The sequence below is a fragment of the Pimephales promelas genome, chromosome 24 (genome assembly GCF_988280905.1).
Source record: "Pimephales promelas chromosome 24, fPimPro1.hap1.1, whole genome shotgun sequence".
Lineage (NCBI taxonomy): Eukaryota > Metazoa > Chordata > Actinopteri > Cypriniformes > Leuciscidae > Pimephales > Pimephales promelas.
In genome coordinates this window covers 22,034,143-22,061,708 of record NC_142792.1, presented here as the reverse complement: position 1 = coordinate 22,061,708, position 27,566 = coordinate 22,034,143, and the positions used below count along the sequence as shown (strand labels likewise).

At 43.8% G+C, this 27,566-nt stretch overlaps 1 protein-coding gene and 36 non-coding genes across 38 annotated transcripts; 18 read left to right on the top strand and 19 right to left on the bottom strand.

Annotated features, from left to right (window-relative positions):
- Window positions 1–16: 16 nt before the first annotated feature.
- LOC148966500 (uncharacterized) lies at window positions 17–6,818 on the bottom strand. 2 transcript variants are annotated; one of them, XM_089126731.1, is made up of 4 exons: window positions 6,569–6,818; window positions 488–6,420; window positions 205–390; window positions 17–56 (listed from the first exon to the last, which is right to left on the bottom strand). In XM_089126731.1, exon 2 carries the CDS (start codon window positions 6,283–6,285, stop codon window positions 607–609), a length of 5,679 nt encoding a protein of 1,892 aa, XP_088982857.1. In that variant the 5' UTR covers window positions 6,286–6,420; window positions 6,569–6,818; the 3' UTR covers window positions 17–56; window positions 205–390; window positions 488–606. The 2 variants fall into 2 exon arrangements, with proteins under 2 accessions (XP_088982857.1, XP_088982856.1); XM_089126730.1 differs by having other exon boundaries at window positions 17–390.
- An 802-nt stretch (window positions 6,819–7,620) lies between these two features.
- Window positions 7,621–7,694, bottom strand: trnam-cau (transfer RNA methionine (anticodon CAU)). Its single transcript has one exon. It is a non-coding gene; the product is annotated as a tRNA-Met (tRNA).
- A 95-nt stretch (window positions 7,695–7,789) lies between these two features.
- On the top strand, window positions 7,790–7,872 carry trnal-cag (transfer RNA leucine (anticodon CAG)). The gene has a single exon. It is a non-coding gene; the product is annotated as a tRNA-Leu (tRNA).
- Window positions 7,873–8,675: 803 nt separating this feature from the next.
- trnam-cau (transfer RNA methionine (anticodon CAU)) lies at window positions 8,676–8,749 on the bottom strand. Its single transcript has one exon. It is a non-coding gene; the product is annotated as a tRNA-Met (tRNA).
- A 95-nt stretch (window positions 8,750–8,844) lies between these two features.
- Window positions 8,845–8,927, top strand: trnal-cag (transfer RNA leucine (anticodon CAG)). The gene has a single exon. It is a non-coding gene; the product is annotated as a tRNA-Leu (tRNA).
- Window positions 8,928–9,731: 804 nt separating this feature from the next.
- On the bottom strand, window positions 9,732–9,805 carry trnam-cau (transfer RNA methionine (anticodon CAU)). Its single transcript has one exon. It is a non-coding gene; the product is annotated as a tRNA-Met (tRNA).
- A 95-nt stretch (window positions 9,806–9,900) lies between these two features.
- On the top strand, window positions 9,901–9,983 carry trnal-cag (transfer RNA leucine (anticodon CAG)). The gene has a single exon. It is a non-coding gene; the product is annotated as a tRNA-Leu (tRNA).
- An 803-nt stretch (window positions 9,984–10,786) lies between these two features.
- On the bottom strand, window positions 10,787–10,860 carry trnam-cau (transfer RNA methionine (anticodon CAU)). The gene has a single exon. It is a non-coding gene; the product is annotated as a tRNA-Met (tRNA).
- A 95-nt stretch (window positions 10,861–10,955) lies between these two features.
- Window positions 10,956–11,038, top strand: trnal-cag (transfer RNA leucine (anticodon CAG)). Its single transcript has one exon. It is a non-coding gene; the product is annotated as a tRNA-Leu (tRNA).
- Window positions 11,039–11,842: 804 nt separating this feature from the next.
- On the bottom strand, window positions 11,843–11,916 carry trnam-cau (transfer RNA methionine (anticodon CAU)). Its single transcript has one exon. It is a non-coding gene; the product is annotated as a tRNA-Met (tRNA).
- Window positions 11,917–12,011: 95 nt separating this feature from the next.
- On the top strand, window positions 12,012–12,094 carry trnal-cag (transfer RNA leucine (anticodon CAG)). Its single transcript has one exon. It is a non-coding gene; the product is annotated as a tRNA-Leu (tRNA).
- An 803-nt stretch (window positions 12,095–12,897) lies between these two features.
- On the bottom strand, window positions 12,898–12,971 carry trnam-cau (transfer RNA methionine (anticodon CAU)). The gene has a single exon. It is a non-coding gene; the product is annotated as a tRNA-Met (tRNA).
- Window positions 12,972–13,066: 95 nt separating this feature from the next.
- On the top strand, window positions 13,067–13,149 carry trnal-cag (transfer RNA leucine (anticodon CAG)). The gene has a single exon. It is a non-coding gene; the product is annotated as a tRNA-Leu (tRNA).
- Window positions 13,150–13,952: 803 nt separating this feature from the next.
- trnam-cau (transfer RNA methionine (anticodon CAU)) lies at window positions 13,953–14,026 on the bottom strand. The gene has a single exon. It is a non-coding gene; the product is annotated as a tRNA-Met (tRNA).
- Window positions 14,027–14,121: 95 nt separating this feature from the next.
- Window positions 14,122–14,204, top strand: trnal-cag (transfer RNA leucine (anticodon CAG)). Its single transcript has one exon. It is a non-coding gene; the product is annotated as a tRNA-Leu (tRNA).
- Window positions 14,205–15,008: 804 nt separating this feature from the next.
- trnam-cau (transfer RNA methionine (anticodon CAU)) lies at window positions 15,009–15,082 on the bottom strand. The gene has a single exon. It is a non-coding gene; the product is annotated as a tRNA-Met (tRNA).
- Window positions 15,083–15,177: 95 nt separating this feature from the next.
- Window positions 15,178–15,260, top strand: trnal-cag (transfer RNA leucine (anticodon CAG)). The gene has a single exon. It is a non-coding gene; the product is annotated as a tRNA-Leu (tRNA).
- Window positions 15,261–16,063: 803 nt separating this feature from the next.
- Window positions 16,064–16,137, bottom strand: trnam-cau (transfer RNA methionine (anticodon CAU)). Its single transcript has one exon. It is a non-coding gene; the product is annotated as a tRNA-Met (tRNA).
- A 95-nt stretch (window positions 16,138–16,232) lies between these two features.
- trnal-cag (transfer RNA leucine (anticodon CAG)) lies at window positions 16,233–16,315 on the top strand. The gene has a single exon. It is a non-coding gene; the product is annotated as a tRNA-Leu (tRNA).
- Window positions 16,316–17,119: 804 nt separating this feature from the next.
- On the bottom strand, window positions 17,120–17,193 carry trnam-cau (transfer RNA methionine (anticodon CAU)). The gene has a single exon. It is a non-coding gene; the product is annotated as a tRNA-Met (tRNA).
- A 95-nt stretch (window positions 17,194–17,288) lies between these two features.
- Window positions 17,289–17,371, top strand: trnal-cag (transfer RNA leucine (anticodon CAG)). The gene has a single exon. It is a non-coding gene; the product is annotated as a tRNA-Leu (tRNA).
- An 803-nt stretch (window positions 17,372–18,174) lies between these two features.
- On the bottom strand, window positions 18,175–18,248 carry trnam-cau (transfer RNA methionine (anticodon CAU)). Its single transcript has one exon. It is a non-coding gene; the product is annotated as a tRNA-Met (tRNA).
- A 95-nt stretch (window positions 18,249–18,343) lies between these two features.
- On the top strand, window positions 18,344–18,426 carry trnal-cag (transfer RNA leucine (anticodon CAG)). Its single transcript has one exon. It is a non-coding gene; the product is annotated as a tRNA-Leu (tRNA).
- Window positions 18,427–19,230: 804 nt separating this feature from the next.
- On the bottom strand, window positions 19,231–19,304 carry trnam-cau (transfer RNA methionine (anticodon CAU)). Its single transcript has one exon. It is a non-coding gene; the product is annotated as a tRNA-Met (tRNA).
- Window positions 19,305–19,399: 95 nt separating this feature from the next.
- Window positions 19,400–19,482, top strand: trnal-cag (transfer RNA leucine (anticodon CAG)). The gene has a single exon. It is a non-coding gene; the product is annotated as a tRNA-Leu (tRNA).
- An 803-nt stretch (window positions 19,483–20,285) lies between these two features.
- On the bottom strand, window positions 20,286–20,359 carry trnam-cau (transfer RNA methionine (anticodon CAU)). Its single transcript has one exon. It is a non-coding gene; the product is annotated as a tRNA-Met (tRNA).
- Window positions 20,360–20,454: 95 nt separating this feature from the next.
- Window positions 20,455–20,537, top strand: trnal-cag (transfer RNA leucine (anticodon CAG)). The gene has a single exon. It is a non-coding gene; the product is annotated as a tRNA-Leu (tRNA).
- An 804-nt stretch (window positions 20,538–21,341) lies between these two features.
- On the bottom strand, window positions 21,342–21,415 carry trnam-cau (transfer RNA methionine (anticodon CAU)). The gene has a single exon. It is a non-coding gene; the product is annotated as a tRNA-Met (tRNA).
- Window positions 21,416–21,510: 95 nt separating this feature from the next.
- Window positions 21,511–21,593, top strand: trnal-cag (transfer RNA leucine (anticodon CAG)). The gene has a single exon. It is a non-coding gene; the product is annotated as a tRNA-Leu (tRNA).
- Window positions 21,594–22,396: 803 nt separating this feature from the next.
- trnam-cau (transfer RNA methionine (anticodon CAU)) lies at window positions 22,397–22,470 on the bottom strand. The gene has a single exon. It is a non-coding gene; the product is annotated as a tRNA-Met (tRNA).
- A 95-nt stretch (window positions 22,471–22,565) lies between these two features.
- On the top strand, window positions 22,566–22,648 carry trnal-cag (transfer RNA leucine (anticodon CAG)). The gene has a single exon. It is a non-coding gene; the product is annotated as a tRNA-Leu (tRNA).
- Window positions 22,649–23,451: 803 nt separating this feature from the next.
- On the bottom strand, window positions 23,452–23,525 carry trnam-cau (transfer RNA methionine (anticodon CAU)). The gene has a single exon. It is a non-coding gene; the product is annotated as a tRNA-Met (tRNA).
- Window positions 23,526–23,620: 95 nt separating this feature from the next.
- trnal-cag (transfer RNA leucine (anticodon CAG)) lies at window positions 23,621–23,703 on the top strand. Its single transcript has one exon. It is a non-coding gene; the product is annotated as a tRNA-Leu (tRNA).
- A 1,799-nt stretch (window positions 23,704–25,502) lies between these two features.
- Window positions 25,503–25,576, bottom strand: trnam-cau (transfer RNA methionine (anticodon CAU)). The gene has a single exon. It is a non-coding gene; the product is annotated as a tRNA-Met (tRNA).
- Window positions 25,577–25,671: 95 nt separating this feature from the next.
- trnal-cag (transfer RNA leucine (anticodon CAG)) lies at window positions 25,672–25,754 on the top strand. The gene has a single exon. It is a non-coding gene; the product is annotated as a tRNA-Leu (tRNA).
- Window positions 25,755–26,557: 803 nt separating this feature from the next.
- On the bottom strand, window positions 26,558–26,631 carry trnam-cau (transfer RNA methionine (anticodon CAU)). Its single transcript has one exon. It is a non-coding gene; the product is annotated as a tRNA-Met (tRNA).
- A 95-nt stretch (window positions 26,632–26,726) lies between these two features.
- trnal-cag (transfer RNA leucine (anticodon CAG)) lies at window positions 26,727–26,809 on the top strand. The gene has a single exon. It is a non-coding gene; the product is annotated as a tRNA-Leu (tRNA).
- Window positions 26,810–27,566: the final 757 nt, after the last annotated feature.

Here is a 27,566-nt window from a genome sequence, read left to right as displayed (position 1 = left end):
GACCAGGACCACAAAGGACGTTTTTGCATTTTAATTTCTTCTCCAGATGGTGAAAACTGAAAGCATACACAATATGCTCTTAGAAAAACTAATCTCTACACAGACGAAAATAAAGTCATACATTGGCGCTTTAAATGCATTTCTCAACTAAACAATACAAAAATACATTACTTAAGATCTGTATAAACATATTTATAAACTTACGGCATTGCCTTGACAGTGCTTTAATGAGAATGGCGACAGATCGCGGACCGTATCATGCTGGATTTCGCCTGCTCTGTTTACATGAAACCGAAACCGGAAGTTAGCGCGGCAGAACCGGAGGTGAAATTGTCCGCTAATATTTTTTAAATAAAACTTACAAATAAACATGAAATATTTATAAGAAACCTTTAGAAATGCTTTTTAAACATTTAACTTATTTACTAAATTATTAACTGCCTTAAGAACAAAACTTACAAATAAACATGAAATATTTATAAGAAACCTTTAGAAATGCTTTTTAAACATTTAACTTATTTACTAAATTATTAACTGCCTTAAGAACAACACATTCCCCGCCTGACCTCAGAGAGGACACTACCAACAACAAAACCTTAGCGGGTTTCAGTCCTTTGGCAAAAGAAGAATGACTTCAGTAACTGGTCGCAAAAAGGTCTTTCGAGTGCCTTGGTCATTTACTGTGACCTCGACCTTCCTTACTAGATTGTCCTTCCCAGGGAAGGTTGCCGTGACTCTACTCATGAGCCAGCTGTTCCTTGGGACCTGCTTGTCCTTAAGCAAAACAAGGTCACCAACTTGCAGATTACGACAAGATACAGTCCATTTCTGCCTCTGCTGCAATAAAGGCAGGTACTCTCGCTTCCAGCGTGTCCAGAACTGATTGGCAAGAGCCTGAACTTGTCTCCATTGCTTGGAGTAAAGGTCCTTATCCAAGAAATCTCCAGGAGGAGGTGTAAGGCACGATTTCTGGGTTAGCAGCATGGAGGGAGAGAGAATGAAGGGATTGAGTGGATCGGATGAAACTGGAAGGAGTGGCCTGGCGTTTATGATTGCTGACACTTCAGCCATAAGTGTGCACAATACCTCGTGAGTGAGTTGCACCTTACTTTGAAGCAGCATTGAATCCAATATTCTCCGTGCAATGCCGATCATGCGCTCCCAGGAGCCTCCCATGTGGGACGCATGAGGCGGATTAAATTCCCAACTGCAACCTTGATCATTGAGGTATAGTTGCAGAGCTTTGTCCATTCCTAACTCCTTGGAAGCCCCAATGAAATTAGTGCCACGATCCGATATAAGTTTTTTGGCAGGGCCTCTCAAGGCAAAGAAGCGTCTGAGGGCATTTACGCAACTGCTGGTGTCTAAGGACTCAATCACCTCAATGTGCACGGCTCTTGAGCTCATGCAGGTAAACAGGATGGCCCAACGCTTACTCTGTGCTTGACCACCTCTGGTACGTCTGGTGGTTACTGTCCAAGGCCCGAAAACGTCAAGGCCGACATAGCTAAAGGAAGGACATGTTTTCAAACGTTCCGGGGGAAGGTCTGCCATGAGTTGCTCTTCCTGCTTTCCACGCAGTTTGCGACAGATAACACACTTATGGATAACTGAATTAACTAGTCTCTTTCCACCGATTATCCACAGACCTCCAGCCCTTATTGCACCCTCTGTTAGGTGACGACCCTGGTGCTTGACCTGTTCATGGTAGTGGCGAGTGAGCAGGATAGAAACATGACTGTCCTTAGGGAGAATTATCGGGTATTTTTCAGAGTTCTCAAGCTCTGAGTGTTTGAGACGACCTCCAACTGAAATGATGCCGCTGTCCAGGACTGGGCTGAGCTTTTCCAAAGGGCTTTGTTTGGCGATGGATTTGCCAGCGTTGAGGGCAGACAGCTCCTTTGCAAAGGTGGCCTGTTGCACTTGTTGAAGGATGACACGCTTTGCTTGATCCATTTCATCTGGTGTACGAGGAAACTGACATATGTGCCACCCTTTGCATCCATGGTTTGAATTGGAGCCATTGAAAGATTTTGCCATGTGAATGAGGAAGGCGACTCCACGGACCAAAGACTTGAAGGTGGAAAAGCGCTCAAAGCGCTTGCAGGAGACTACTTGAAGGTGAGTGGAACAAGTTCTCACTTGTGGCCTGATTTCACAGTCTTTGTCAGGCTCAACTAACTCAAAATAGTTGTTATCATTTTTTGCCTCTGGGGGTGAACGACGGATGAAGGAAGGTCCAGTGAACCAAGTAGTTTTTGATAGTTGAGCTGCTGTGAGCGAGCGTGATGCGTGATCCGCTGGGTTTTCCTCGGTGCGCACATAGTGCCACTGCTCCGGCTTTGAAGACTGGCGAATACGCTGCACTCTGTTGTGAACATATGTGTAGAATCTTTTTGATTCATTACAGATGTAGCCCAAGACCACCTTGCTGTCTGTGTGGAAGTGAACAGCGTCAAACTCTATGTCCAGCTCATTCCTGACGAGATCAGCTATCTCTACAGCCAAGACAGCGGCGCACAGTTCCAATCTTGGTATAGTGGGCTGTGACTGAGGAGTTAGTTTTGCTTTACCCATGACAAACCCCACCTCAACTTTGTCATTAGCATACAGAGCTCTCAAGTAGGCTACTGCACCTATTGCTTTGGTCGATGCGTCTGAAAAGACATAGAGTTCTTTGCGCTTTGCCTGACTGAGAGTGGTAGATGTGTACATTCTAGGGACATGGAGTTCCCTTAAGTTCTGCAGCGAATCCCTCCAAGCTTCCCATTTGCTCTGCTTTTCTTCTGGAAGAGGTGTGTCCCAATCAGAGTTTTCTGAGGTGAGTTCTCTGAGTAGAGCTCTTCCTTGAATGGTGACTGGTGCTAATAAGCCTAGTGGATCGAAGACACTATTAACAGATGACAAGACACCTCGGCGAGTAAATGGCTTGTTTGTTGTTGCCACTGAAAATGTGAATGTGTCTGTTATGGTTTCCCAAATTAGACCTAGACTGCGCTGTGATTCTGCTTCCTCACCACTCAGATCCAGATCTTTCAGGACTGCTGCACAATCTTCAGGAGAGAAGGCTTGCATGGTTGCAGGTGAATTAGACGCAAACTTATGCAGGCGCAGATTGGACTCAGCAAGTGAAGCTTGCGTTCTTTGGAGCAAGTCAATAGCTTCGGCTGGAGAAGGCACAGAAATCAGACCATCATCGACGTAGAAGTGTCTCTTCACAAACTTGACAGTGTCGGCCCCATAGTCTTTCGCTCCAGCTTCGATGGCCTTTCGCAGACCGTAAACAGCCACAGCGGGAGATGGAGAGTTCCCAAACACATGGACCTTCATTCTATAATCAATGACCTCCTTCTCAACATCATTGTCCTTGTGCCACAGAAAGCGAAGATAGTCCCGGTGATCCTCACGCACTACGAAGCAGTGAAACATCTGCTGTATGTCAGCCATAACAGCAATGCTTTCTTTACGGAAGCGGAGGAGTACCCCTATGAGACTATTGTTTAAGTCGGGGCCAGTGAGGAGTACACTATTGAGTGAGACACCATCCTCCTGGGCACTAGAATCAAAAACTACCCTGATCTTGTTGGGTTTTTGAGGGTGGTAGACCCCAAACGTGGGGAGGTACCAGCATTCTTCTCCTTGCTTCAGTGCGGGTGCTATCTCAGCGTGACCGCTGGAGAAAATCCCTCCCATAAACTCCACGTATTGCTGCTGCATGTGGGGTTTCTTTTGCATACTCCGCTTGAGAGACAAAAAACGTCTGACTGCTAGCTCTCTATTGTTAGGCATCTTCCGGCGAGGCTCTCTGAAAGGAAGTGGGGCGACCCAGCTATTGTCATCGTCTCTGTACATACTTTCATCCATGATCTTTAAAAAACGTGTGTCTTCTACGGAGGGAGCTGGCTCATTGTCACTTTTGCTGCGGTTGAAAACTGATTGTCCCAGACTTTTCTCTGGAGCCTTAGTGTGCCTGTTACTGTACGGCGTTTCCTTGAGCTGACGGAAGTTATCACACTGTCCAAAAACTGTGGGGCGGCCATTTTCAAGAATAATGGTTTTGAATGAGTTGACTGTAGGCTTGTGGACCTTACCTACACACACCTCCCCGACTACGACCCACCCTAAATCTAGGCGCTGGGCGAAGGGCGCATGATGAGGGCCATTAACTTGTTCCCTTACTTTGTGTGCACGTAAAACATCTCGTCCTAGCAGTAGAAGTATTTCTGCATTATGGTCTAGCTCTGGAATGTACTTTGCTATGGACCGAAGGTGTGGCTGGTGTCGTGCAGCGTTTGGAGTTGGGATCTCCCTTCTTTCGTTAGGAATGTCCTGACATTCAATGAGAGGAGGAAGCGGGATTACCGCAGACCCATCTAAAGACTCAATGTAAAAGCCTTCAGCCATTTTCCCCCGTGTTTCAACGAGGCCTGAACATGTTCTTAGATCATAACTGACTAGTCTGTGTTTAATGTTGAACAGATCGAAGAACTCTGGCCTTGCTAAGGATCGATTGCTCTGATCATCGAGTATGACGTAAGCCTTAACCGCACTGTCCTGGTGACCCTCTGGATACACCTTTGTAAGACAAATTTTTGAACAAGAACGACCCCACTGACCTGGACTGCACACTTTGGTACATGTAGTGGTTACTGCGATGCTGCCTGAGATGTCTTTTTCTTCCCCGCCATCCTCTTGAGCGGGAGCAGGAGCCTTGATGGTTTGAGGTGGAGGGCCAGGATGCATTACTGTTTCGTGGCTTGTACTTTCACATTCGGAGCACTTTACTGTGGATTTGCAGTCCTTAGCGAGATGAGAGTCCGAGGCACAGCACCTAAAACAGATTCCTTTCTCTTTGAGGAAGGCCTTTCTTTCTTCGAGCAGTTTGTTCCTGAATGTCCTGCATTTATTGAGTGGGTGGGGCTTATTGTGCAGCGGGCAGTTGCTTTTAAAGTCCTTGTTGGGGGGTGTAATATTAGTTTTATTTACGGAGATGGGTTTGGCGGAGCTAAAGTTTCTCAGGTAAGGTCTTTCTGGGTGTGATTGGGTTAGGCTGTACTGTTGGTTAAAGCTTGGATCGTTACGTCTCTTAGCTTCTTTGCATATGAACTTACAAAAGTAACTGAACGGTGGAAAGCAGTCTTGATGATCCTCTTTATATTGTGAACCTAGTGACATCCACTTCTCCTGAATTCCGTATGGGAGTTTGTCCACAATCGGCCTGATTCCGCGTGACGTGTCAAGATAGAGAAGACCAGGCAGATACCCATCCTCTTTTGCTCCTTGAATCTCCTGTAACAGATCTCCAAGTTCCCTTAATTTCACATTATCCTTTGCTGTCATTTTAGGAAAACTGTCCAATCTCTGGAAGAGCGATTTTTCAATTATTTCAGGAGCTGCATAACACTCATGGAGTCTGTCCCATGCTTTCTGTAGAGCTACTGCGGGGCTATTGACATACACAGAGCGAATGCGTTTAATTTGACTACTTGATTCCTTTCCTAACCATCTTGTCATCAAGTCGAGCTCTTGTGTTGGCGTGAGGTGAACGTCTGCTGTAGCCCCGGTAAATGAGGAGAGCCACGCTCTGAAATTCTCTGGTTTGTCATCATATTGGTAAAGACCTGAAGTGATGAGGTCACGACGTGCTATATATTGTGCAAGTGGCTCTGATTGGTGTGACGTACTTGCAGGTGAGTTGTAGGGAGGCACGAAAGGGCTAGAGAATGGGTTGAGTGCGTTCTTTATTTGTTCACTTTTTGGTTTAGTCTTACCTTTAGGAGAGGAAGATGTGGTTTGGAAAGCCACGGATGTGTGTTGGATATGGCGTTTGGGCCTAGTATTAACACGTGAAGGTTCTGCGTCTGAAACGTCATTTTCAGTAGGATTCCATGTGATGAATGTGCCCTCTATTTCATCACTTTGGTTGCAGGTGACTGGAGCGGGGCCATTATGTTTATTCACATCCATTTGAGATTTCACATATTCACATGTTCTTTCTCTTTTAACTCTATCTGATTCTGTTCTTCGGCTCTCATGCCCATCTCGTATTAGCTCTGCTTCTTCTAGCACCTCTGCCTCAGCTACTGCGGCATCTGCTTCTCTTTGTAATTCTAGCACGTGTAGCTCTGTGTCGATTTTCACTTTTTCCACTTTTAACTGTGCTTCCTTGCTTGCATATGAGGCTCTTACCCTAGCCGCTTCTGCTTTGGCTCGAGCACGAGCGGCACTGCTTGCAGATGAGGATGAAAGACTTGCGTTGGTAGCAGATCTGTTGCTAGCCGCCATTTTAACCCCGATGAAGCTCTGAATGCTGCCTTTTCACTATTATGTTGCCAAATGAACACGTAGATAAACCACTGAAGAAGACCAGGACCACAAAGGACGTTTTTGCATTTTAATTTCTTCTCCAGATGGTGAAAACTGAAAGCATACACAATATGCTCTTAGAAAAACTAATCTCTACACAGACGAAAATAAAGTCATACATTGGCGCTTTAAATGCATTTCTCAACTAAACAATACAAAAATACATTACTTAAGATCTGTATAAACATATTTATAAACTTACGGCATTGCCTTGACAGTGCTTTAATGAGAATGGCGACAGATCGCGGACCGTATCATGCTGGATTTCGCCTGCTCTGTTTACATGAAACCGAAACCGGAAGTTAGCGCGGCAGAACCGGAGGTGAAATTGTCCGCTAATATTTTTTAAATAAAACTTACAAATAAACATGAAATATTTATAAGAAACCTTTAGAAATGCTTTTTAAACATTTAACTTATTTACTAAATTATTAACTGCCTTAAGAACAACACACTAACCTTTGGCTGCGGGCTCAAGCTAGAGTCTTGAACCCTCTGGCAAGTTCACCCCGAAGTGCATTAATGTTGACAAAGCACTGCATTTCAGTTCATGCTAGAGTTAACCAAACAATGCAGTTGCACTGACCTGCATAATATGGACTTTAAAGTAACACTTTTGGTGCAATGTATGGGATTCGGTGGCGTTTTCGTGCAGTTTTCTTGGAATTTCAAGTCAAGACATTTCACGAAATTGGACATGTTTATAGAACGGGATCCAACAGAACTTCGAGGAATGCCACGTTCTGATGTTTACCGGAAGAAGAACTTGTTTATGAAAGGCTATTCATGTCTTTTTTTCTTTTTTTCTTTTCTTTTTAGGGGGAGTATGCAATGTGATTTGGGGAGTCTAACTGGGATGTGGTGGACTGAAGTTTTGGGGATGCAGTAGAACTTCATGGCAAGGATTCTTGGAAATTTCTTGGAATTGAAGGTCATGGGTTTTGGGGGCATGTGGTGCAGAGTCATGGCCTAAGATTCAAGGAATGCCATGCAAAACATTGCTTTAGCATTGACAAGACTTGTCATTGGAATGATAGAATTACATTAGCCTTAAAAAAACATACTGCAACAACACTGACGCATATTACATAAATATGAGAGTAATACTATTGCTGCATTTGTTCAACATTAGTCCCACAAGAACACTTGATTTCTATGACATTGCATATGAAGGACTGGAAAAACGCACAAAAGGAATGATACAGAAAGCAGCTCTTTCATTTACATGCTCCCATGTATCAAAAAGCACCAGCCTGCCCCGTGTGAGGCTCGAACTCACGACCTTCAGATTATGAGACTGACGCGCTGCCTAACTGCGCCAACGAGGCATGTGCTGTGGCTCGGGTGAGCGGAGAACCACTAGCTTCCAGATCATCTGCCATTCGGTGCAGCTCCAAAAGTACTGCTCACCCTTAGCCCTCACGTCAGGATGGCCGAGCGGTCTAAGGCGCTGCGTTCAGGTCGCAGTCTCCCCTGGAGGCGTGGGTTCGAATCCCACTTCTGACAAACCTAACCTTTGCCTGTGGGCTCAAGCTAGAGTCTTGAACCCTCTGGCAAGTTCACCCCAAAGTGCATTAATGTTGACAAAGCACTGCATTTCTGTTCATGCTAGAGTTAACCAAACAATGCAGTTGCACTGACCTGCATAATATGGACTTTAAAGTAACACTTTTGGTGCAATGTATGGGATTCGGTGGCGTTTTCGTGCAGTTTTCTTGGAATTTCAAGTCAAGACATTTCACGAAATTGGACATGTTTATAGAACGGGATCCAACAGAACTTCGAGGAATGCCACGTTCTGATGTTTACCGGAAGAAGAACTTGTTTATGAAAGGCTATTCATGTCTTTTTTTCTTTTTTTCTTTTCTTTTTAGGGGGAGTATTCAATGTGATTTTGGGAGTCTAACTGGGATGTGGTGGACTGAAGTTTTGGGGATGCAGTAGAACTTCATGGCAAGGATTCTTGGAAATTTCTTGGAATTGAAGGTCATGGGTTTTGGGGGCATGTGGTGCAGAGTCATGGCCTAAGATTCAAGGAATGCCATGCAAAACATTGCTTTAGCATTGACAAGACTTGTCATTGGAATGATAGAATTACATTAGCCTTAAAAAAACATACTGCAACAACACTGACGCATATTACATAAATATGAGAGTAATACTATTGCTGTATTTGTTCAACATTAGTCCCACAAGAACACTTGATTTCTATGACATTGCATATGAAGGACTGGAAAAACGCACAAAAGGAATGATACAGAAAGCAGCTCTTTCATTTACATGCTCCCATGTATCAAAAAGCACCAGCCTGCCCCGTGTGAGGCTCGAACTCACGACCTTCAGATTATGAGACTGACGCGCTGCCTAACTGCGCCAACGAGGCATGTGCTATGGCTCGGGTGAGCGGAGAACCACTAGCTTTAAGATCATCTGCCATTCGGTGCAGCTCCAAAAGTACTGCTCACCCTTTGCCCTCACGTCAGGATGGCCGAGCGGTCTAAGGCGCTGCGTTCAGGTCGCAGTCTCCCCTGGAGGCGTGGGTTCGAATCCCACTTCTGACAAACCTAACCTTTGGCTGCGGGCTCAAGCTAGAGTCTTGAACCCTCTGGCAAGTTCACCCCGAAGTGCATTAATGTTGACAAAGCACTGCATTTCAGTTCATGTTAGAGTTAACCAAACAATGCAGTTGCACTGACCTGCATAATATGGACTTTAAAGTAACACTTTTGTTGCAATGTATGGGATTCGGTGGCGTTTTCGTGCAGTTTTCTTGGAATTTCAAGTCAAGACATTTCATGAAATTGGACATGTTTATAGAATGGGATCCAACAGAACTTCGAGGAATGCCACGTTCTGATGTTTACCGGAAGAAGAACTTGTTTATGAAAGGCTATTCATGTCTTTTTTTCTTTTTTTCTTTTCTTTTTTAGGGGGAGTATGCAATGTGATTTTGGGAGTCTAACTGGGATGTGGTGGACTGAAGTTTTGGGGATGCAGTAGAACTTCATGGCAAGGATTCTTGGAAATTTCTTGGAATTGAAGGTCATGGGTTTTGGGGGCATGTGGTGCAGAGTCATGGCCTAAGATTCAAGGAATGCCATGCAAAACATTGCTTTAGCATTGACAAGACTTGTCATTGGAATGATAGAATTACATTAGCCTTAAAAAAACATACTGCAACAACACTGACGCATATTACATAAATATGAGAGTAATACTATTGCTGCATTTGTTCAACATTAGTCCCACAAGAACACTTGATTTCTATGACATTGCATATGAAGGACTGGAAAAACGCACAAAAGGAATGATACAGAAAGCAGCTCTTTCATTTACATGCTCCCATGTATCAAAAAGCACCAGCCTGCCCCGTGTGAGGCTCGAACTCACGACCTTCAGATTATGAGACTGACGCGCTGCCTAACTGCGCCAACGAGGCATGTGCTATGGCTCGGGTGAGCGGAGAACCACTAGCTTCCAGATCATCTGCCATTCGGTGCAGCTCCAAAAGTACTGCTCACCCTTAGCCCTCACGTCAGGATGGCTGAGCGGTCTAAGGCGCTGCGTTCAGGTCGCAGTCTCCCCTGGAGGCGTGGGTTCGAATCCCACTTCTGACAAACCTAACCTTTGCCTGTGGGCTCAAGCTAGAGTCTTGAACCCTCTGGCAAGTTCACCCCAAAGTGCATTAATGTTGACAAAGCACTGCATTTCTGTTCATGCTAGAGTTAACCAAACAATGCAGTTGCACTGACCTGCATAATATGGACTTTAAAGTAACACTTTTGGTGCAATGTATGGGATTCGGTGGCGTTTTCGTGCAGTTTTCTTGGAATTTCAAGTCAAGACATTTCACGAAATTGGACATGTTTATAGAACGGGATCCAACAGAACTTCGAGGAATGCCACGTTCTGATGTTTACCGGAAGAAGAACTTGTTTATGAAAGGCTATTCATGTCTTTTTTTCTTTTTTTCTTTTCTTTTTAGGGGGAGTATTCAATGTGATTTTGGGAGTCTAACTGGGATGTGGTGGACTGAAGTTTTGGGGATGCAGTAGAACTTCATGGCAAGGATTCTTGGAAATTTCTTGGAATTGAAGGTCATGGGTTTTGGGGGCATGTGGTGCAGAGTCATGGCCTAAGATTCAAGGAATGCCATGCAAAACATTGCTTTAGCATTGACAAGACTTGTCATTGGAATGATAGAATTACATTAGCCTTAAAAAAACATACTGCAACAACACTGACGCATATTACATAAATATGAGAGTAATACTATTGCTGCATTTGTTCAACATTAGTCCCACAAGAACACTTGATTTCTATGACATTGCATATGAAGGACTGGAAAAACTCACAAAAGGAATGATACAGAAAGCAGCTCTTTCATTTACATGCTCCCATGTATCAAAAAGCACCAGCCTGCCCCGTGTGAGGCTCGAACTCACGACCTTCAGATTATGAGACTGACGCGCTGCCTAACTGCGCCAACGAGGCATGTGCTATGGCTCGGGTGAGCGGAGAACCACTAGCTTTCAGATCATCTGCCATTCGGTGCAGCTCCAAAAGTACTGCTCACCCTTTGCCCTCACGTCAGGATGGCCGAGCGGTCTAAGGCGCTGCGTTCAGGTCGCAGTCTCCCCTGGAGGCGTGGGTTCGAATCCCACTTCTGACAAACCTAACCTTTGGCTGCGGGCTCAAGCTAGAGTCTTGAACCCTCTGGCAAGTTCACCCCGAAGTGCATTAATGTTGACAAAGCACTGCATTTCAGTTCATGTTAGAGTTAACCAAACAATGCAGTTGCACTGACCTGCATAATATGGACTTTAAAGTAACACTTTTGGTGCAATGTATGGGATTCGGTGGCGTTTTCGTGCAGTTTTCTTGGAATTTCAAGTCAAGACATTTCATGAAATTGGACATGTTTATAGAATGGGATCCAACAGAACTTCGAGGAATGCCACGTTCTGATGTTTACCGGAAGAAGAACTTGTTTATGAAAGGCTATTCATGTCTTTTTTTCTTTTTTTCTTTTCTTTTTTAGGGGGAGTATGCAATGTGATTTTGGGAGTCTAACTGGGATGTGGTGGACTGAAGTTTTGGGGATGCAGTAGAACTTCATGGCAAGGATTCTTGGAAATTTCTTGGAATTGAAGGTCATGGGTTTTGGGGGCATGTGGTGCAGAGTCATGGCCTAAGATTCAAGGAATGCCATGCAAAACATTGCTTTAGCATTGACAAGACTTGTCATTAGAATGATAGAATTACATTAGCCTTAAAAAAACATACTGCAACAACACTGACGCATATTACATAAATATGAGAGTAATACTATTGCTGCATTTGTTCAACATTAGTCCCACAAGAACACTTGATTTCTATGACATTGCATATGAAGGACTGGAAAAACTCACAAAAGGAATGATACAGAAAGCAGCTCTTTCATTTACATGCTCCCATGTATCAAAAAGCACCAGCCTGCCCTGTGTGAGGCTCGAACTCACGACCTTCAGATTATGAGACTGACGCGCTGCCTAACTGCGCCAACGAGGCATGTGCTATGGCTCGGGTGAGCGGAGAACCACTAGCTTTCAGATCATCTGCCATTCGGTGCAGCTCCAAAAGTACTGCTCACCCTTTGCCCTCACGTCAGGATGGCCGAGCGGTCTAAGGCGCTGCGTTCAGGTCGCAGTCTCCCCTGGAGGCGTGGGTTCGAATCCCACTTCTGACAAACCTAACCTTTGGCTGCGGGCTCAAGCTAGAGTCTTGAACCCTCTGGCAAGTTCACCCCGAAGTGCATTAATGTTGACAAAGCACTGCATTTCAGTTCATGCTAGAGTTAACCAAACAATGCAGTTGCACTGACCTGCATAATATGGACTTTAAAGTAACACTTTTGGTGCAATGTATGGGATTCGGTGGCGTTTCCGTGCAGTTTTCTTGGAATTTCAAGTCAAGACATTTCACGAAATTGGACATGTTTATAGAACGGGATCCAACAGAACTTCGAGGAATGCCACGTTCTGATGTTTACCGGAAGAAGAACTTGTTTATGAAAGGCTATTCATGTCTTTTTTTCTTTTTTTCTTTTCTTTTTAGGGGGAGTATGCAATGTGATTTGGGGAGTCTAACTGGGATGTGGTGGACTGAAGTTTTGGGGATGCAGTAGAACTTCATGGCAAGGATTCTTGGAAATTTCTTGGAATTGAAGGTCATGGGTTTTGGGGGCATGTGGTGCAGAGTCATGGCCTAAGATTCAAGGAATGCCATGCAAAACATTGCTTTAGCATTGACAAGACTTGTCATTGGAATGATAGAATTACATTAGCCTTAAAAAAACATACTGCAACAACACTGACGCATATTACATAAATATGAGAGTAATACTATTGCTGCATTTGTTCAACATTAGTCCCACAAGAACACTTGATTTCTATGACATTGCATATGAAGGACTGGAAAAACGCACAAAAGGAATGATACAGAAAGCAGCTCTTTCATTTACATGCTCCCATGTATCAAAAAGCACCAGCCTGCCCCGTGTGAGGCTCGAACTCACGACCTTCAGATTATGAGACTGACGCGCTGCCTAACTGCGCCAACGAGGCATGTGCTGTGGCTCGGGTGAGCGGAGAACCACTAGCTTCCAGATCATCTGCCATTCGGTGCAGCTCCAAAAGTACTGCTCACCCTTAGCCCTCACGTCAGGATGGCTGAGCGGTCTAAGGCGCTGCGTTCAGGTCGCAGTCTCCCCTGGAGGCGTGGGTTCGAATCCCACTTCTGACAAACCTAACCTTTGCCTGTGGGCTCAAGCTAGAGTCTTGAACCCTCTGGCAAGTTCACCCCAAAGTGCATTATTGTTGACAAAGCACTGCATTTCTGTTCATGCTAGAGTTAACCAAACAATGCAGTTGCACTGACCTGCATAATATGGACTTTAAAGTAACACTTTTGGTGCAATGTATGGGATTCGGTGGCGTTTTCGTGCAGTTTTCTTGGAATTTCAAGTCAAGACATTTCACGAAATTGGACATGTTTATAGAACGGGATCCAACAGAACTTCGAGGAATGCCACGTTCTGATGTTTACCGGAAGAAGAACTTGTTTATGAAAGGCTATTCATGTCTTTTTTTCTTTTTTTCTTTTCTTTTTAGGGGGAGTATTCAATGTGATTTTGGGAGTCTAACTGGGATGTGGTGGACTGAAGTTTTGGGGATGCAGTAGAACTTCATGGCAAGGATTCTTGGAAATTTCTTGGAATTGAAGGTCATGGGTTTTGGGGGCATGTGGTGCAGAGTCATGGCCTAAGATTCAAGGAATGCCATGCAAAACATTGCTTTAGCATTGACAAGACTTGTCATTGGAATGATAGAATTACATTAGCCTTAAAAAAACATACTGCAACAACACTGACGCATATTACATAAATATGAGAGTAATACTATTGCTGCATTTGTTCAACATTAGTCCCACAAGAACACTTGATTTCTATGACATTGCATATGAAGGACTGGAAAAACTCACAAAAGGAATGATACAGAAAGCAGCTCTTTCATTTACATGCTCCCATGTATCAAAAAGCACCAGCCTGCCCCGTGTGAGGCTCGAACTCACGACCTTCAGATTATGAGACTGACGCGCTGCCTAACTGCGCCAACGAGGCATGTGCTATGGCTCGGGTGAGCGGAGAACCACTAGCTTTCAGATCATCTGCCATTCGGTGCAGCTCCAAAAGTACTGCTCACCCTTTGCCCTCACGTCAGGATGGCCGAGCGGTCTAAGGCGCTGCGTTCAGGTCGCAGTCTCCCCTGGAGGCGTGGGTTCGAATCCCACTTCTGACAAACCTAACCTTTGGCTGCGGGCTCAAGCTAGAGTCTTGAACCCTCTGGCAAGTTCACCCCGAAGTGCATTAATGTTGACAAAGCACTGCATTTCAGTTCATGTTAGAGTTAACCAAACAATGCAGTTGCACTGACCTGCATAATATGGACTTTAAAGTAACACTTTTGGTGCAATGTATGGGATTCGGTGGCGTTTTCGTGCAGTTTTCTTGGAATTTCAAGTCAAGACATTTCATGAAATTGGACATGTTTATAGAATGGGATCCAACAGAACTTCGAGGAATGCCACGTTCTGATGTTTACCGGAAGAAGAACTTGTTTATGAAAGGCTATTCATGTCTTTTTTTCTTTTTTTCTTTTCTTTTTTAGGGGGAGTATGCAATGTGATTTTGGGAGTCTAACTGGGATGTGGTGGACTGAAGTTTTGGGGATGCAGTAGAACTTCATGGCAAGGATTCTTGGAAATTTCTTGGAATTGAAGGTCATGGGTTTTGGGGGCATGTGGTGCAGAGTCATGGCCTAAGATTCAAGGAATGCCATGCAAAACATTGCTTTAGCATTGACAAGACTTGTCATTAGAATGATAGAATTACATTAGCCTTAAAAAAACATACTGCAACAACACTGACGCATATTACATAAATATGAGAGTAATACTATTGCTGCATTTGTTCAACATTAGTCCCACAAGAACACTTGATTTCTATGACATTGCATATGAATGACTGGAAAAACTCACAAAAGGAATGATACAGAAAGCAGCTCTTTCATTTACATGCTCCCATGTATCAAAAAGCACCAGCCTGCCCTGTGTGAGGCTCGAACTCACGACCTTCAGATTATGAGACTGACGCGCTGCCTAACTGCGCCAACGAGGCATGTGCTATGGCTCGGGTGAGCGGAGAACCACTAGCTTTCAGATCATCTGCCATTCGGTGCAGCTCCAAAAGTACTGCTCACCCTTTGCCCTCACGTCAGGATGGCCGAGCGGTCTAAGGCGCTGCGTTCAGGTCGCAGTCTCCCCTGGAGGCGTGGGTTCGAATCCCACTTCTGACAAACCTAACCTTTGGCTGCGGGCTCAAGCTAGAGTCTTGAACCCTCTGGCAAGTTCACCCCGAAGTGCATTAATGTTGACAAAGCACTGCATTTCAGTTCATGCTAGAGTTAACCAAACAATGCAGTTGCACTGACCTGCATAATATGGACTTTAAAGTAACACTTTTGGTGCAATGTATGGGATTCGGTGGCGTTTCCGTGCAGTTTTCTTGGAATTTCAAGTCAAGACATTTCACGAAATTGGACATGTTTATAGAACGGGATCCAACAGAACTTCGAGGAATGCCACGTTCTGATGTTTACCGGAAGAAGAACTTGTTTATGAAAGGCTATTCATGTCTTTTTTTCTTTTTTTCTTTTCTTTTTAGGGGGAGTATGCAATGTGATTTGGGGAGTCTAACTGGGATGTGGTGGACTGAAGTTTTGGGGATGCAGTAGAACTTCATGGCAAGGATTCTTGGAAATTTCTTGGAATTGAAGGTCATGGGTTTTGGGGGCATGTGGTGCAGAGTCATGGCCTAAGATTCAAGGAATGCCATGCAAAACATTGCTTTAGCATTGACAAGACTTGTCATTGGAATGATAGAATTACATTAGCCTTAAAAAAACATACTGCAACAACACTGACGCATATTACATAAATATGAGAGTAATACTATTGCTGCATTTGTTCAACATTAGTCCCACAAGAACACTTGATTTCTATGACATTGCATATGAAGGACTGGAAAAACGCACAAAAGGAATGATACAGAAAGCAGCTCTTTCATTTACATGCTCCCATGTATCAAAAAGCACCAGCCTGCCCCGTGTGAGGCTCGAACTCACGACCTTCAGATTATGAGACTGACGCGCTGCCTAACTGCGCCAACGAGGCATGTGCTGTGGCTCGGGTGAGCGGAGAACCACTAGCTTCCAGATCATCTGCCATTCGGTGCAGCTCCAAAAGTACTGCTCACCCTTAGCCCTCACGTCAGGATGGCTGAGCGGTCTAAGGCGCTGCGTTCAGGTCGCAGTCTCCCCTGGAGGCGTGGGTTCGAATCCCACTTCTGACAAACCTAACCTTTGCCTGTGGGCTCAAGCTAGAGTCTTGAACCCTCTGGCAAGTTCACCCCAAAGTGCATTAATGTTGACAAAGCACTGCATTTCAGTTCATGTTAGAGTTAACCAAACAATGCAGTTGCACTGACCTGCATAATATGGACTTTAAAGTAACACTTTTGGTGCAATGTATGGGATTCGGTGGCGTTTTCGTGCAGTTTTCTTGGAATTTCAAGTCAAGACATTTCATGAAATTGGACATGTTTATAGAATGGGATCCAACAGAACTTCGAGGAATGCCACGTTCTGATGTTTACCGGAAGAAGAACTTGTTTATGAAAGGCTATTCATGTCTTTTTTTCTTTTTTTCTTTTCTTTTTTAGGGGGAGTATGCAATGTGATTTTGGGAGTCTAACTGGGATGTGGTGGACTGAAGTTTTGGGGATGCAGTAGAACTTCATGGCAAGGATTCTTGGAAATTTCTTGGAATTGAAGGTCATGGGTTTTGGGGGCATGTGGTGCAGAGTCATGGCCTAAGATTCAAGGAATGCCATGCAAAACATTGCTTTAGCATTGACAAGACTTGTCATTGGAATGATAGAATTACATTAGCCTTAAAAAAACATACTGCAACAACACTGACGCATATTACATAAATATGAGAGTAATACTATTGCTGCATTTGTTCAACATTAGTCCCACAAGAACACTTGATTTCTATGACATTGCATATGAAGGACTGGAAAAACGCACAAAAGGAATGATACAGAAAGCAGCTCTTTCATTTACATGCTCCCATGTATCAAAAAGCACCAGCCTGCCCCGTGTGAGGCTCGAACTCACGACCTTCAGATTATGAGACTGACGCGCTGCCTAACTGCGCCAACGAGGCATGTGCTATGGCTCGGGTGAGCGGAGAACCACTAGCTTCCAGATCATCTGCCATTCGGTGCAGCTCCAAAAGTACTGCTCACCCTTTGCCCTCACGTCAGGATGGCCGAGCGGTCTAAGGCGCTGCGTTCAGGTCGCAGTCTCCCCTGGAGGCGTGGGTTCGAATCCCACTTCTGACAAACCTAACCTTTGGCTGCGGGCTCAAGCTAGAGTCTTGAACCCTCTGGCAAGTTCACCCCGAAGTGCATTAATGTTGACAAAGCACTGCATTTCAGTTCATGCTAGAGTTAACCAAACAATGCCGTTGCACTGACCTGCATAATATGGACTTTAAAGTAACACTTTTGGTGCAATGTATGGGATTCGGTGGCGTTTTCGTGCAGTTTTCTTGGAATTTCAAGTCAAGACATTTCACGAAATTGGACATGTTTATAGAACGGGATCCAACAGAACTTCGAGGAATGCCACGTTCTGATGTTTACCGGAAGAAGAACTTGTTTATGAAAGGCTATTCATGTCTTTTTTTCTTTTTTTCTTTTCTTTTTAGGGGGAGTATGCAATGTGATTTGGGGAGTCTAACTGGGATGTGGTGGACTGAAGTTTTGGGGATGCAGTAGAACTTCATGGCAAGGATTCTTGGAAATTTCTTGGAATTGAAGGTCATGGGTTTTGGGGGCATGTGGTGCAGAGTCATGGCCTAAGATTCAAGGAATGCCATGCAAAACATTGCTTTAGCATTGACAAGACTTGTCATTGGAATGATAGAATTACATTAGCCTTAAAAAAACATACTGCAACAACACTGACGCATATTACATAAATATGAGAGTAATACTATTGCTGCATTTGTTCAACATTAGTCCCACAAGAACACTTGATTTCTATGACATTGCATATGAAGGACTGGAAAAACGCACAAAAGGAATGATACAGAAAGCAGCTCTTTCATTTACATGCTCCCATGTATCAAAAAGCACCAGCCTGCCCCGTGTGAGGCTCGAACTCACGACCTTCAGATTATGAGACTGACGCGCTGCCTAACTGCGCCAACGAGGCATGTGCTGTGGCTCGGGTGAGCGGAGAACCACTAGCTTCCAGATCATCTGCCTCTCGGTGCAGCTCCAAAAGTACTGCTCACCCTTAGCCCTCACGTCAGGATGGCCGAGCGGTCTAAGGCGCTGCGTTCAGGTCGCAGTCTCCCCTGGAGGCGTGGGTTCGAATCCCACTTCTGACAAACCTAACCTTTGCCTGTGGGCTCAAGCTAGAGTCTTGAACCCTCTGGCAAGTTCACCCCAAAGTGCATTAATGTTGACAAAGCACTGCATTTCTGTTCATGCTAGAGTTAACCAAACAATGCAGTTGCACTGACCTGCATAATATGGACTTTAAAGTAACACTTTTGGTGCAATGTATGGGATTCGGTGGCGTTTTCGTGCAGTTTTCTTGGAATTTCAAGTCAAGACATTTCACGAAATTGGACATGTTTATAGAACGGGATCCAACAGAACTTCGAGGAATGCCACGTTCTGATGTTTACCGGAAGAAGAACTTGTTTATGAAAGGCTATTCATGTCTTTTTTTCTTTTTTTCTTTTCTTTTTTAGGGGGAGTATGCAATGTGATTTGGGGAGTCTAACTGGGATGTGGTGGACTGAAGTTTTGGGGATGCAGTAGAACTTCATGGCAAGGATTCTTGGAAATTTCTTGGAATTGAAGGTCATGGGTTTTGGGGGCATGTGGTGCAGAGTCATGGCCTAAGATTCAAGGAATGCCATGCAAAACATTGCTTTAGCATTGACAAGACTTGTCATTAGAATGATAGAATTACATTAGCCTTAAAAAAACATACTGCAACAACACTGACGCATATTACATAAATATGAGAGTAATACTATTGCTGCATTTGTTCAACATTAGTCCCACAAGAACACTTGATTTCTATGACATTGCATATGAAGGACTGGAAAAACTCACAAAAGGAATGATACAGAAAGCAGCTCTTTCATTTACATGCTCCCATGTATCAAAAAGCACCAGCCTGCCCTGTGTGAGGCTCGAACTCACGACCTTCAGATTATGAGACTGACGCGCTGCCTAACTGCGCCAACGAGGCATGTGCTATGGCTCGGGTGAGCGGAGAACCACTAGCTTTCAGATCATCTGCCATTCGGTGCAGCTCCAAAAGTACTGCTCACCCTTTGCCCTCACGTCAGGATGGCCGAGCGGTCTAAGGCGCTGCGTTCAGGTCGCAGTCTCCCCTGGAGGCGTGGGTTCGAATCCCACTTCTGACAAACCTAACCTTTGGCTGCGGGCTCAAGCTAGAGTCTTGAACCCTCTGGCAAGTTCACCCCGAAGTGCATTAATGTTGACAAAGCACTGCATTTCAGTTCATGCTAGAGTTAACCAAACAATGCAGTTGCACTGACCTGCATAATATGGACTTTAAAGTAACACTTTTGGTGCAATGTATGGGATTCGGTGGCGTTTCCGTGCAGTTTTCTTGGAATTTCAAGTCAAGACATTTCACGAAATTGGACATGTTTATAGAACGGGATCCAACAGAACTTCGAGGAATGCCACGTTCTGATGTTTACCGGAAGAAGAACTTGTTTATGAAAGGCTATTCATGTCTTTTTTTCTTTTTTTCTTTTCTTTTTAGGGGGAGTATGCAATGTGATTTGGGGAGTCTAACTGGGATGTGGTGGACTGAAGTTTTGGGGATGCAGTAGAACTTCATGGCAAGGATTCTTGGAAATTTCTTGGAATTGAAGGTCATGGGTTTTGGGGGCATGTGGTGCAGAGTCATGGCCTAAGATTCAAGGAATGCCATGCAAAACATTGCTTTAGCATTGACAAGACTTGTCATTGGAATGATAGAATTACATTAGCCTTAAAAAAACATACTGCAACAACACTGACGCATATTACATAAATATGAGAGTAATACTATTGCTGCATTTGTTCAACATTAGTCCCACAAGAACACTTGATTTCTATGACATTGCATATGAAGGACTGGAAAAACGCACAAAAGGAATGATACAGAAAGCAGCTCTTTCATTTACATGCTCCCATGTATCAAAAAGCACCAGCCTGCCCCGTGTGAGGCTCGAACTCACGACCTTCAGATTATGAGACTGACGCGCTGCCTAACTGCGCCAACGAGGCATGTGCTGTGGCTCGGGTGAGCGGAGAACCACTAGCTTCCAGATCATCTGCCATTCGGTGCAGCTCCAAAAGTACTGCTCACCCTTAGCCCTCACGTCAGGATGGCTGAGCGGTCTAAGGCGCTGCGTTCAGGTCGCAGTCTCCCCTGGAGGCGTGGGTTCGAATCCCACTTCTGACAAACCTAACCTTTGCCTGTGGGCTCAAGCTAGAGTCTTGAACCCTCTGGCAAGTTCACCCCAAAGTGCATTAATGTTGACAAAGCACTGCATTTCAGTTCATGTTAGAGTTAACCAAACAATGCAGTTGCACTGACATGCATAATATGGACTTTAAAGTAACACTTTTGGTGCAATGTATGGGATTCGGTGGCGTTTTCGTGCAGTTTTCTTGGAATTTCAAGTCAAGACATTTCATGAAATTGGACATGTTTATAGAATGGGATCCAACAGAACTTCGAGGAATGCCACGTTCTGATGTTTACCGGAAGAAGAACTTGTTTATGAAAGGCTATTCATGTCTTTTTTTCTTTTTTTCTTTTCTTTTTTAGGGGGAGTATGCAATGTGATTTTGGGAGTCTAACTGGGATGTGGTGGACTGAAGTTTTGGGGATGCAGTAGAACTTCATGGCAAGGATTCTTGGAAATTTCTTGGAATTGAAGGTCATGGGTTTTGGGGGCATGTGGTGCAGAGTCATGGCCTAAGATTCAAGGAATGCCATGCAAAACATTGCTTTAGCATTGACAAGACTTGTCATTGGAATGATAGAATTACATTAGCCTTAAAAAAACATACTGCAACAACACTGACGCATATTACATAAATATGAGAGTAATACTATTGCTGCATTTGTTCAACATTAGTCCCACAAGAACACTTGATTTCTATGACATTGCATATGAAGGACTGGAAAAACGCACAAAAGGAATGATACAGAAAGCAGCTCTTTCATTTACATGCTCCCATGTATCAAAAAGCACCAGCCTGCCCCGTGTGAGGCTCGAACTCACGACCTTCAGATTATGAGACTGACGCGCTGCCTAACTGCGCCAACGAGGCATGTGCTATGGCTCGGGTGAGCGGAGAACCACTAGCTTCCAGATCATCTGCCATTCGGTGCAGCTCCAAAAGTACTGCTCACCCTTTGCCCTCACGTCAGGATGGCCGAGCGGTCTAAGGCGCTGCGTTCAGGTCGCAGTCTCCCCTGGAGGCGTGGGTTCGAATCCCACTTCTGACAAACCTAACCTTTGGCTGCGGGCTCAAGCTAGAGTCTTGAACCCTCTGGCAAGTTCACCCCGAAGTGCATTAATGTTGACAAAGCACTGCATTTCAGTTCATGCTAGAGTTAACCAAACAATGCAGTTGCACTGACCTGCATAATATGGACTTTAAAGTAACACTTTTGGTGCAATGTATGGGATTCGGTGGCGTTTTCGTGCAGTTTTCTTGGAATTTCAAGTCAAGACATTTCACGAAATTGGACATGTTTATAGAACGGGATCCAACAGAACTTCGAGGAATGCCACGTTCTGATGTTTACCGGAAGAAGAACTTGTTTATGAAAGGCTATTCATGTCTTTTTTTCTTTTTTTCTTTTCTTTTTAGGGGGAGTATGCAATGTGATTTGGGGAGTCTAACTGGGATGTGGTGGACTGAAGTTTTGGGGATGCAGTAGAACTTCATGGCAAGGATTCTTGGAAATTTCTTGGAATTGAAGGTCATGGGTTTTGGGGGCATGTGGTGCAGAGTCATGGCCTAAGATTCAAGGAATGCCATGCAAAACATTGCTTTAGCATTGACAAGACTTGTCATTGGAATGATAGAATTACATTAGCCTTAAAAAAACATACTGCAACAACACTGACGCATATTACATAAATATGAGAGTAATACTATTGCTGCATTTGTTCAACATTAGTCCCACAAGAACACTTGATTTCTATGACATTGCATATGAAGGACTGGAAAAACGCACAAAAGGAATGATACAGAAAGCAGCTCTTTCATTTACATGCTCCCATGTATCAAAAAGCACCAGCCTGCCCCGTGTGAGGCTCGAACTCACGACCTTCAGATTATGAGACTGACGCGCTGCCTAACTGCGCCAACGAGGCATGTGCTGTGGCTCGGGTGAGCGGAGAACCACTAGCTTCCAGATCATCTGCCATTCGGTGCAGCTCCAAAAGTACTGCTCACCCTTAGCCCTCACGTCAGGATGGCTGAGCGGTCTAAGGCGCTGCGTTCAGGTCGCAGTCTCCCCTGGAGGCGTGGGTTCGAATCCCACTTCTGACAAACCTAACATTTGCCTGTGGGCTCAAGCTAGAGTCTTGAACCCTCTGGCAAGTTCACCCCAAAGTGCATTAATGTTGACAAAGCACTGCATTTCTGTTCATGCTAGAGTTAACCAAACAATGCAGTTGCACTGACCTGCATAATATGGACTTTAAAGTAACACTTTTGGTGCAATGTATGGGATTCGGTGGCGTTTTCGTGCAGTTTTCTTGGAATTTCAAGTCAAGACATTTCACGAAATTGGACATGTTTATAGAACGGGATCCAACAGAACTTCGAGGAATGCCACGTTCTGATGTTTACCGGAAGAAGAACTTGTTTATGAAAGGCTATTCATGTCTTTTTTTCTTTTTTTCTTTTCTTTTTAGGGGGAGTATTCAATGTGATTTTGGGAGTCTAACTGGGATGTGGTGGACTGAAGTTTTGGGGATGCAGTAGAACTTCATGGCAAGGATTCTTGGAAATTTCTTGGAATTGAAGGTCATGGGTTTTGGGGGCATGTGGTGCAGAGTCATGGCCTAAGATTCAAGGAATGCCATGCAAAACATTGCTTTAGCATTGACAAGACTTGTCATTGGAATGATAGAATTACATTAGCCTTAAAAAAACATACTGCAACAACACTGACGCATATTACATAAATATGAGAGTAATACTATTGCTGCATTTGTTCAACATTAGTCCCACAAGAACACTTGATTTCTATGACATTGCATATGAAGGACTGGAAAAACTCACAAAAGGAATGATACAGAAAGCAGCTCTTTCATTTACATGCTCCCATGTATCAAAAAGCACCAGCCTGCCCCGTGTGAGGCTCGAACTCACGACCTTCAGATTATGAGACTGACGCGCTGCCTAACTGCGCCAACGAGGCATGTGCTATGGCTCGGGTGAGCGGAGAACCACTAGCTTTCAGATCATCTGCCATTCGGTGCAGCTCCAAAAGTACTGCTCACCCTTTGCCCTCACGTCAGGATGGCCGAGCGGTCTAAGGCGCTGCGTTCAGGTCGCAGTCTCCCCTGGAGGCGTGGGTTCGAATCCCACTTCTGACAAACCTAACCTTTGGCTGCGGGCTCAAGCTAGAGTCTTGAACCCTCTGGCAAGTTCACCCCGAAGTGCATTAATGTTGACAAAGCACTGCATTTCAGTTCATGTTAGAGTTAACCAAACAATGCAGTTGCACTGACCTGCATAATATGGACTTTAAAGTAACACTTTTGGTGCAATGTATGGGATTCGGTGGCGTTTTCGTGCAGTTTTCTTGGAATTTCAAGTCAAGACATTTCATGAAATTGGACATGTTTATAGAATGGGATCCAACAGAACTTCGAGGAATGCCACGTTCTGATGTTTACCGGAAGAAGAACTTGTTTATGAAAGGCTATTCATGTCTTTTTTTCTTTTTTTCTTTTCTTTTTTAGGGGGAGTATGCAATGTGATTTTGGGAGTCTAACTGGGATGTGGTGGACTGAAGTTTTGGGGATGCAGTAGAACTTCATGGCAAGGATTCTTGGAAATTTCTTGGAATTGAAGGTCATGGGTTTTGGGGGCATGTGGTGCAGAGTCATGGCCTAAGATTCAAGGAATGCCATGCAAAACATTGCTTTAGCATTGACAAGACTTGTCATTAGAATGATAGAATTACATTAGCCTTAACCCTCCTCTTATCCTTGGGGTCAATTTGACCCCATTCAATGTTTAACGTCTGTAAAAACATAATTTATTTTTTATTTTTTTGCTTCAAATTGAATGACTTTTCCTAATTTAATGGGGACAACTCTGTAAACATAAAATTAACCTGCTAATATTTTTTTCAAAGTCCTGTACAAATTTTGTAGCATCGGTGTTCCTTGGGGTCAATTTGACCCCAGGCTCTTTTAGTTGTATAATAAAACAGAAGAAATATTAAAATTTCACACACATTTGTTTTGGTTGTTATATTGAGGTCATTATAACATGTTATAATTTGAATTTATAATGTTCATTGTAATTTTACATATTCAATGTCATTTTCAAAAAACGTCCCTCTGTTTTAGGGCTCTAACCAAACATAACCATATCTGTAATATTGCGAGAACTACTAGTAGTTCACATGACATGTGACATAATTCTCAAGATAACTAATAATTCTTTCCTGTGTATTGGGGAGGGGAAAACATAATTTTTGTGAGAAATTTGATGTTTCCCATGCCATGGGGGAGGAGAAAACATAATTTTTGTGAGATTGACCCCAAACATAACTCGTGTTACTATCCTTGATAAAATAAATAGTTTTTCTTTCCAAATGTCATAGATTGCATAAATCTATACTTAGAAACATTATAAAACAAATAAAACCCAAGATGTATTTATACTTTTCCAATTTTAGGTCAAATCAGTAAGATTTTATGTTGATTTGTAAATTTGTCCATAGTCGTGCAATGGGTATTCTGGATGTATAAGGGGTTAGGTGGGGTTAGGTGGGGTGGGGAGGGGGGTGATGGGTGGATGTCAACTTAAAACGTTACTTAAGTAATCAACAAAGACATACATTAACTGAGACAAACCTTTGTAAAAAAAATAAACATATTGTGGAGGTTTAAATTACTGGGGTCAAATTGACCCCAGAGGGTAAAAAGTGTTATCAGATTTGAGGATAACAGGAGGGTTAAAAAAACATACTGCAACAACACTGACGCATATTACATAAATATGAGAGTAATACTATTGCTGCATTTGTTCAACATTAGTCCCACAAGAACACTTGATTTCTATGACATTGCATATGAAGGACTGGAAAAACTCACAAAAGGAATGATACAGAAAGCAGCTCTTTCATTTACATGCTCCCATGTATCAAAAAGCACCAGCCTGCCCTGTGTGAGGCTCGAACTCACGACCTTCAGATTATGAGACTGACGCGCTGCCTAACTGCGCCAACGAGGCATGTGCTATGGCTCGGGTGAGCGGAGAACCACTAGCTTTCAGATCATCTGCCATTCGGTGCAGCTCCAAAAGTACTGCTCACCCTTTGCCCTCACGTCAGGATGGCCGAGCGGTCTAAGGCGCTGCGTTCAGGTCGCAGTCTCCCCTGGAGGCGTGGGTTCGAATCCCACTTCTGACAAACCTAACCTTTGGCTGCGGGCTCAAGCTAGAGTCTTGAACCCTCTGGCAAGTTCACCCCGAAGTGCATTAATGTTGACAAAGCACTGCATTTCAGTTCATGCTAGAGTTAACCAAACAATGCAGTTGCACTGACCTGCATAATATGGACTTTAAAGTAACACTTTTGGTGCAATGTATGGGATTCGGTGGCGTTTCCGTGCAGTTTTCTTGGAATTTCAAGTCAAGACATTTCACGAAATTGGACATGTTTATAGAACGGGATCCAACAGAACTTCGAGGAATGCCACGTTCTGATGTTTACCGGAAGAAGAACTTGTTTATGAAAGGCTATTCATGTCTTTTTTTCTTTTTTTCTTTTCTTTTTAGGGGGAGTATGCAATGTGATTTGGGGAGTCTAACTGGGATGTGGTGGACTGAAGTTTTGGGGATGCAGTAGAACTTCATGGCAAGGATTCTTGGAAATTTCTTGGAATTGAAGGTCATGGGTTTTGGGGGCATGTGGTGCAGAGTCATGGCCTAAGATTCAAGGAATGCCATGCAAAACATTGCTTTAGCATTGACAAGACTTGTCATTGGAATGATAGAATTACATTAGCCTTAAAAAAACATACTGCAACAACACTGACGCATATTACATAAATATGAGAGTAATACTATTGCTGCATTTGTTCAACATTAGTCCCACAAGAACACTTGATTTCTATGACATTGCATATGAAGGACTGGAAAAACGCACAAAAGGAATGATACAGAAAGCAGCTCTTTCATTTACATGCTCCCATGTATCAAAAAGCACCAGCCTGCCCCGTGTGAGGCTCGAACTCACGACCTTCAGATTATGAGACTGACGCGCTGCCTAACTGCGCCAACGAGGCATGTGCTGTGGCTCGGGTGAGCGGAGAACCACTAGCTTCCAGATCATCTGCCATTCGGTGCAGCTCCAAAAGTACTGCTCACCCTTAGCCCTCACGTCAGGATGGCTGAGCGGTCTAAGGCGCTGCGTTCAGGTCGCAGTCTCCCCTGGAGGCGTGGGTTCGAATCCCACTTCTGACAAACCTAACCTTTGCCTGTGGGCTCAAGCTAGAGTCTTGAACCCTCTGGCAAGTTCACCCCAAAGTGCATTAATGTTGACAAAGCACTGCATTTCTGTTCATGCTAGAGTTAACCAAACAATGCAGTTGCACTGACCTGCATAATATGGACTTTAAAGTAACACTTTTGGTGCAATGTATGGGATTCGGTGGCGTTTTCGTGCAGTTTTCTTGGAATTTCAAGTCAAGACATTTCACGAAATTGGACATGTTTATAGAACGGGATCCAACAGAACTTCGAGGAATGCCACGTTCTGATGTTTACCGGAAGAAGAACTTGTTTATGAAAGGCTATTCATGTCTTTTTTTCTTTTTTTCTTTTCTTTTTAGGGGGAGTATTCAATGTGATTTTGGGAGTCTAACTGGGATGTGGTGGACTGAAGTTTTGGGGATGCAGTAGAACTTCATGGCAAGGATTCTTGGAAATTTCTTGGAATTGAAGGTCATGGGTTTTGGGGGCATGTGGTGCAGAGTCATGGCCTAAGATTCAAGGAATGCCATGCAAAACATTGCTTTAGCATTGACAAGACTTGTCATTAGAATGATAGAATTACATTAGCCTTAAAAAAACATACTGCAACAACACTGACGCATATTACATAAATATGAGAGTAATACTATTGCTGCATTTGTTCAACATTAGTCCCACAAGAACACTTGATTTCTATGACATTGCATATGAAGGACTGGAAAAACTCACAAAAGGAATGATACAGAAA